This window comes from Cebus imitator, unplaced genomic scaffold (genome assembly GCF_001604975.1).
Source record: "Cebus imitator isolate Cc_AM_T3 unplaced genomic scaffold, Cebus_imitator-1.0 Scaffold53, whole genome shotgun sequence".
Classification (NCBI taxonomy): domain Eukaryota; kingdom Metazoa; phylum Chordata; class Mammalia; order Primates; family Cebidae; genus Cebus; species Cebus imitator.
In genome coordinates, this window is record NW_016107368.1 from 2,581,519 (window position 1) to 2,589,888 (window position 8,370).

General features: G+C 47.9%; 1 protein-coding gene across 1 annotated transcript in view; it reads left to right on the plus strand.

Annotated features, from left to right (window-relative positions):
• INSR (insulin receptor) overlaps positions 1-8,370 on the plus strand; it is a 159,571-nt gene that overhangs the window by 143,501 nt on the left and 7,700 nt on the right. Inside the window, exons 15-19 of the mRNA XM_017528197.2 lie at positions 988-1,090; positions 2,980-3,047; positions 4,095-4,339; positions 5,914-6,024; positions 6,130-6,289. Of these exons, the coding sequence (XP_017383686.1) occupies positions 988-1,090; positions 2,980-3,047; positions 4,095-4,339; positions 5,914-6,024; positions 6,130-6,289 (687 nt within the window). The remainder of the gene's footprint in view (positions 1-987; positions 1,091-2,979; positions 3,048-4,094; positions 4,340-5,913; positions 6,025-6,129; positions 6,290-8,370) is intronic.

The following is an 8,370-nucleotide window of genomic DNA, read 5'->3' on the forward strand; positions in this document are numbered from 1 at the left end:
TGTTCCCTCCTTTCTGCCCACATGGCTCAGCGTTTCATTCTCACTTACGGGTGAGAAGATGAGGTAGCTGGTTTTCTGTTCCTGTGTTGATTCACTTAGGATAACGACCTCCGGCTCCATTCATGTTGCTGCAAAGGATGTGATCTCATTCTTTTTTATGGCTGTGTAGTGTTCCATGGTGTGCGTGTATCACATTTTCTTTAGCGATCCTGCACTTCCTCATCTGTACATGGAGATAATAACAGGACCACTTCTGGAGGTGGAGGGACATTTTAATGATATAAATGTTAAGTGCCTGGCACCTCTTGCTAGTGTCTCCATCTTTGTTATTAGAGTTTTTTGGCTGATGCAGTGGCTCTCACCTGTAATCCCAGGACTTTGGGAGGCTGAGGCAAGAGGATTACTTGAGGATACACATTAGAGACCAGCCTGAGCAACGTAGAGAGACTCTGTCTCTACAAAAAATAAAAAAATGGTCAGGCGCAATGGCTCACACCTGTAATCTCTGCACTTTGGGGCACCGAGGAGGGTGGATCACCTGAGTTCAGGAGATAGAGACCGTCCTGGCCAACATGGTGAAATCTCATCTCTACTAAAATACAAAAAATTACCCGGGCATGGTGGCGAGTGCCTGTAGTCCCAGCTATTCGGGAGGCTGAGGCAAGGGAATCACTTGAACCTGGGAGGCAGAGGTTGCATGGAGCTGAGATTGCACTACTGCACTTCACTTTGGAACAGGGCTGCAGGCTGTGCAGGCTGTCGCCAGGGAACAACAACAACAAAAATACAAAAATTAGCCAGGTGTGGTGGTGCGTGCCTGTAATCCCAGCTACTTGGGAGGCTGAGGCAGGAGAATTGCTTGAACCTGGGAGGCGGAGTTTGCAGTGAGCCAAGACTGCACTCATTCCAGGAGTGGATGTGATTTTTGGTGCTAACTCCGCTGGGAACACACTGATGTGAAACATACATTTTCTTATTCTATTTTAGTAGACGTCCCATCAAATATTGCAAAAATTATCATCGGCCCCCTCATCTTTGTCTTTCTCTTCAGTGCTGTGATTGGAAGTATTTATATATTCCTGAGAAAGAGGTGAGTGCATTGGTGTGCTGGTAACCATCAGCTCTCTATAGGTATATTTAAGTTTATTATGAATTTTACTGATATAGTATATGTAACATGCAATTCACAGGTAATAATCATAATATGATATACACAACTCTTTATTGTAAATTTTCTCTAGCCAGTTGATTCTTGTGGAATGTTTTTGTTGATTTTTTTGGGTCCAAATCTTTAAATTCGAAGCCAACCTATTATTGCAATTGATAAAGAAGCATAGCTCCAATGTGAATGTTGATTGATTTTTCAAAATTTACATTAAAGAGTAGGACACGGCTGGGAGTGGTGGCTCACTCCTGTAATCCCAGCACTTTGGGAGGCTGAGGCGAATGGATCACCTGAGGTCAGGAGTTCAAGACCAACCTTGCCAACATGGTGAAACCTTGTCTCTACTAAAAATACAAAATAATTTACCCAGGCGTGGTGGCATGCACCTGTAATTGCAGCCACTTAGGAGGCTGAGGCAAGAGAATTGCTTGAACCCGGGAGGTGGAGGTTGCGGTGAGCCGAGATCATGCCACTGCACTTCAGCCTGGGCGACAAAGCAAGACTCTGTCTCAAAAGAAAAAAGTATAGGAAAAAAATCAAATAAGACATAGATGTTCATCAATGATACGAGTGACGTCTTTGCTGAGTCAGACAATAATTCTTAAAGACCAGAAGAACATTTTCTTAATGTTTTGTGTTGTGTATAATGTCGTGGTTGCAGACGTGACATGCTTTTAAGTTTAATCTGCATTATTAAACATTTTTCTCATCACTTTCTCAAGCCTGGACAAACAGCAAAACAACAAATCCAGTCCTGGGTTATAGCATTTGCCAGTTTCTTGGTGTAAATATTCCCAGCATGGCTAATTTCAAGCTGTAGACATAATGTTACTGAGTGCAGTTTTGGAAAGAGATACGTAACAGCTCCCTGTTGTATCCACCCTATGGATACAATATGGTACATAAATGATAAAATGTACATAACCTCAACTGCATTGATCATAGAAAAATGTAGTAAGAGAGTTAGGAAGTGATCAGTTTTGAACATGTATTGTCTTTGCTTTTAGAATAACTTATTTAATTGTAAACCTCTATAATTTAATTTTTTTGTTCTATTTGGAAGGCATTGTATAATTTAATCTTTAATGATGGTTGTATTTCACAACTGGATCACTAGTTTCCTGAAAATGTAATAATTGTTTCTCATGAGCTGGGACAATCTCACTCTAGAACAGTACTGGGTGAGTGACTTTTAAGTGTTACGTGGATGGCCATAAATTATAATAAGAGCCACCCACCCAGAGCCTGGCATGATGGTGCACATCTATAATCCCAGCCACTCAGGAGGCTGAGGCAGCAGGATTTCTTGAGACCAGGTGGAGTTCAAGACCAGCCTGGGCAACATAGTGAGACCCTGTCTCTACAACATTTTAAAAATTAGCTAGGTGTGGTGGCGAGTACCTGTATTCCCAGCTACTCAGAAAGCTACAGTGGGAGAATCTCTGGAGCCTAGGAGATTGAGATTGCAGTGAGTTATGATTATACTGCTGCCCTCCAGCCACAACACAGCAAGACTCCAACTCTGAAATGTAAAAGAAAAACCATCCAGGGAGGGATGAGTGCTCTCATGCTGTTGCACTTAAGTACCTGTCTGATGGGCTTCCATTCAAAACATAAAGGTCCCCCATCCTGATGGGCTTCCATTCAAAACATAAAGGTCCCCCATCCCTATCCTAGACTGCTTCTAGGATTATGGGGATTCTACTGATAAGGGCTGCCATTCGCCTTGGAGAGTCTTGTATGTAACCCATTTGTGGTGACTCTCACAGTTCCATGAGAATCTCAAGCTAATGTGCATCATTTTTCTCCTCCAGGCAGCAAGATGGACCACTGGGACCACTTTATGCTTCTTCAAACCCTGAGTATCTCAGTGCCAGTGATGGTGAGTACCATCCCTTCCCTGTGGGTGGCCAGATCCCTACTCATCAACTTCCTTTGCTTTCACCATTGAGTGAGAGTAAAGGATGGGTTCTCCAGGGAGGCCAAGAAAAGCCCTTTTATTCATTTGAGTTTGCCATACTGCCCTTGCTGAAGAAACCTCATTACTGTGTGCATCTGGACACATGGTATCTGGCAGCTACCTGAATGGGCTCATCTAGCTGGTCTGGGACCCTCAGGCAGGGTCAACCACTTGGGCTGGGCTCAGCTGGGCGGTTCTTCTGGTCTTGCCTGGCTTCACCCACATAGCTACATTTTGCTGGGTGTCAGCTAGTGCTTGGTAGTCTTAGAGAATTTCACCCACATGTCTGGTGGTCGGCAGGCTGGGTGTTCCCAAGGTTGGGGGGCCTAAGCTGGGGGAGGCTGAGCCTCCTCCTGTCCATGTGGCCTCTTAGGCTCCAGCAGGCTGGCTGAGACTTGCATGGTACTCTGTTGGTGCCTAGTAACAAAGGAAGGCAAGCTCCAGAGCATTAGTCCATTCCAAGACTCTGCCTGGGTCATTCCTGCTGATTCCCATTGACCAAAATAACTCACAAGGCCATGCCTGGGGCCAAGAGGTGGTGAGAGAGACTTCACTTTTTCCTGTGAAGAGCTGCCAAGTATCCTGGCTTTTTAATTTTTTCCCACCTATTACAACTTGTCTTCCATCCTCTTGGCACTTTGCAGGAACAGTAGTCTCAGGTAGGAAGTAGCATCACTCTGCAGCAAGGATCTGAAATCAGACAAGAAGGGGGATGCAGGCTTGCCTCCAGACATATTGGTCAGGATCTTGGACCTGTTACGACTCCTTCCTGAGTCTCTGCCATGCCCTCCATGGGTGCAGACACCCATCCTGTTCTAGGCCATATACCCAGTGCCCGACATGAGCCCTGGATCACAGAACTCATTTCATGAGTGTTTTTGAGGGGATTTGGGTGAGGACTTGGGCGGAAGGTGGCTGCAGACCCCCAAGGGATCCACCAAGGATGCTGTGTAGATAAGTGAGAAGTAGTGTTTCCATGCTCTGTGTACGTGCCGGACGAGTGGGAGGTGCCTCGAGAGAAGATAACCCTCCTTCGTGAGCTGGGGCAGGGCTCCTTCGGCATGGTGTATGAGGGCAACGCCAAGGACGTCATCAAGGGTGAGGCAGAGACCCGCGTGGCGGTGAAGACGGTCAACGAGTCAGCCAGTCTCCGAGAGCGGATTGAGTTCCTCAATGAGGCCTCAGTCATGAAGGGCTTCACCTGCCATCATGTGGTGAGTCCAGCAGGGATGGGACACAGGCTTTCCTTCCTGCCCCTTCCCTCTCTCTGCCTCCGCCTCCTGCACAGAGCAACAGAGGACCCTCTGCCCAACCCCTACTGCACTAAGCTTCCCATCCCAACGGTGTGGGGAGGGATCTTTCCCTTCTCAAATCCCATCCTCTCCCACTTCGCCTGGAACCAGACTATATCACTGTCCCATTCACTTTCTGGAATCCTTCATTGCTTTCTGGAATCTTCCATCCCCTTCTGGAATCTTCCATCATTTTCTGAAATCTTCCACCACTTTCTGGAATGTTCCATCATTTTCCAGAATCTTCCATTGCTTTTTAGAATCCTCCATTTCTTGCCTCTTCCTGGCTGCTTTGTAATCATGGACCACACAGAGGTTCACCCCATATCACGGGCCATCATTCCTACCCTCCACTGAAGGCAGCACAAACTCTTCCTGCCTTTTGGCTCCAACAACCCCTTTGTTTTTCTTTGGGTCCCATGTGCTTTCATCCTTGCCACACATATTTATGCGGCATTTAAAGCCCTGCTCTTGTCCCTGTGATACAGTGGATTTCTGCCCCTGTAGAGCTTCCAAAACAATACATTGAGACAGACTCCAAAACCTTTATTTTTATTTTTATATATTTTTAAGACAGTGTGTCTCTCTCTGTCACCCAGGGTGGAGTGCAATGGCGCAATATTGTCTCACTGCAACCTCTGCCTCCCGGGTTCAAGAGATTTTCCTGCCTCAGTCTCCTGAGTAGCTGGGATTACAGGCACACACCACCACATCCAGCTAATTTTTGTATTTTTAGTACAGTCGGGGTTTCACCATGTTGACTAGGATGGTCTCGATCTCTTGACCTTGTGATCTGCCCGCAAAGGCCTCCCAAAGTGCTGGGATTACAGGCGTGAGCCAGCACGCCCAGTCTATTTTTATATATTTTTTAAGACAGAGTCGCACTCTGTCAACAAGGCTGGAGTGCAGTGGGGCAATCTCAGCTCACTGCAACCTCTACCTCCCAGGTTCAAGCAATTTTCCTGTCTCAGCCTCCTGAGTAGCCAGAATGACCAGTGCCCACCACCACACCCAGCTGATTTTTGTATTTTCAGTAGAGATGGGGTTTCACTGTGTTGGCGAGGCTGGTCACAAACTCCTGACTTCAGGTGATCCACCTGCCTCGGCCTCCCAAAGTGCTGGGATGATAGGCATAAGCCACTGCCCCCAGCCTACTTCAAACCCTTTATGCATTTGGAGGAAATCTACGGAAACATGAAGAAAGGGAAGAAAGGAGGGCTGGGCAGGGGTGTCTTTGAGTAAAGACTTAAAGGACATGAGGGGCTGGGCCCTGTGGATGTGGCACGGAACAGAGAGCCAGGCGGGGGGGAACAGTTAAAATACAAAGGCCTGTCTGTCTGCTGTCTGGGCAGGTCCATCTGCTCCCCTAAACCAGGGCTGAGCTCCCTGCATCCAGGTCACAGGGTGCTGTGTGTGACATGGACACCAGGCAGGGAGAACCTTGGGGAGTGGAATCATGGACCCTTCTCCAAGAGCCTTGGTTGCTTGATCTGCAGGTGCGCCTCCTGGGAGTGGTGTCCAAGGGCCAGCCCACGCTGGTGGTGATGGAGCTGATGGCTCACGGAGACCTGAAGAGCTACCTCCGTTCTCTGCGGCCAGAGGCTGAGGTGAGCTGCCTTGGGGGACCCAGCAGGGTGCTTGGTGGGGCACTGGCTCCCAGCCTCTTCCGATACCAGTGCTGCTGAAACACCAACCCCATGTTTCCGTTTTAGAACAATCCTGGCCGCCCTCCCCCCACCCTGCAAGAGATGATTCAGATGGCAGCAGAGATTGCTGATGGGATGGCTTACCTGAACGCCAAGAAGTTTGTGCATCGGGACCTGGCAGCCAGAAACTGCATGGTCGCCCATGATTTCACTGTCAAAATTGGAGGTTGGTCCAGCTTTCCGCTTTGAAAACATAATGACCCAGGCCAGGTTTGATTCCAGAAGGAAGCTGTCTATCTTGAGCCGCTAGATCTTCCTGATAGTATAAAGGTGCAAGTTATTTCTTTTTTGTATGTTTTTTGTTTGTTTGTTTGCTTTTCTGTCGCCCAGGCTGGAGTGGACCGCCCTCCAGCTGTCATTTAATTGCATGTGTTGTTAAACGTACCCATTCACTTTCTGGAATCTTGCTTTGCTTTCCAGAATCTTCCATCACTTTCTGGAATCTTCCATCATTTTTTGGAAGCTTCCACCACTTTCCAGACTCTCATATCATTCAAAAGATGTTTCTAGGCCCAGGGCTGCCACCTGTAATCCCAGTGCTTTGGAAGGCCAAGGTATAAGGATTCTTGAGTCCGGGAGTTTGAGTCGAGCCTGGGCAACATAGTGAGACTCCGTCTCTATGAAAAAATTTAAAAATTAGTAGGGTGTAGTGGTGCATACCTGTGGTCCCAGCTACTCAGGAGGCTGGGATGGGAGGATTGCTTGAGCCCAGGAGGTGAAGGCTGCAGTGACCTGTGATTGCATCACTGCCCTCCAGCCTGGGCAACAGTGAGACGCTGTTTCAAAAGATAAACCAAAAAGGAATACAGAGGGGACCAGAGCAGCATGGGATGTGAGGTTGAGGAGAGAGACAGAAACCAGACCCAGAAGCACCTTGCATGTCTGGGCAAGTCATCTCGCCACTATCTTATATTCGCAAGGGGCAGCAGGAAGTGATATGATTCTATATATGACTCAAAAAGACATCTCTTGGTGAGGCTTAGTGGCCCACAGCTGTAATCCCAGCACTTTGGAAAGCCAAAGAGGGAGGATCACTTGAGGCCAGGAGTTCAAGACCAGCCTGGTTAACATGGTGAAATCCTGTCTCTACTAAAAATACAAAAATTAGCCGGGCATGGTGGCAGGTGGCTGTACTCCCAGCTATTCAGGAGGCTAAGGCAGGAGAATCTCTTGAACTTGGGAGGTGGAGGTTGCAGTGAGCCGAGCTTGTGCCATTGAACTCCAGCCTGGGCAACAAGAGGGAAACTCAAAAAAAAAAAAAAAAAAAAAAAAAAAAAAAAAAAAAAAAAAAAAAAAAAAAGGACCAGCACAGTGGCTCATGCCTGTAATCCCAGCACTTTGGGAGGCCAAGGCGGGTGGATCACAGATCATGAGGTCAAGAGATCAAGACCATCCTGGCCAACATGGTGAAACTCTGTCTCTACTAAAAATACAAAAATTAGCCGGGTGTGTTGGTGGGCACCCGTAGTTCCAGCTACTTGGGTGGCTGAGGCAGGGGAATCACTTCAACCTGGGAGGCAGAGGTTTCTGCCAAGATCGTGCCATTGTACTCCAGCCTGGCGACAGAGCAAGACTCCATCTCAAAACAAACAAACAAAAACACATCTCCTACATTAGCAATGGGAAGCAGGAAGTGACATGGGGCAGTGGGTTATGAGCGTCAAGGTGAAAGGAGGGTCCTCCAGGTAAAAGATGGGGGGTGTGGGTCTGGTTGAAACCAGAGTAGTAGATGGATTGGGTAGCAGAGACACGTGGAGAGAGAATGGGTTGAATCAGATGTGGGCTGAGAGGAAAGGTGGGTGGTCAAAGGAGGGGCCAACTCTGGGTTTTTGGAGGGCAGCTGGGTGATGGCACGGCCATATCCAATGGGCAACTGTAGGTTTGCTGGAGAAAGGCAGAAGCTCAGTTTGGGATGCCTGTAGTGGTAATGGTGGGAAGGAAGCCTTGTTAAGACTGGGATTCCCAAGCTGTTGGCCAAAATGTAGCTTCTTTGGCCAAGTGCGGTGGCTCACGCCTGTAATCCCAGCACTTTGGGAGGCTGAAGCAGACAAATCAACTGAGGTGCAGAGTTCAAGACCAGCCTGGCCAACATGGTAAAACACTGTCTCTACTCAAAATACAAAACATTAGCCAGGCATGGTGGTGGACACCTGTAATCCCAGCTAATCAGGAGGCTAAGGCAGGAGAATCGCTTGAACCCGGGAGGTGGAGGTTGCAGTGAGCTGAGATCACACCACTGAACTCCAG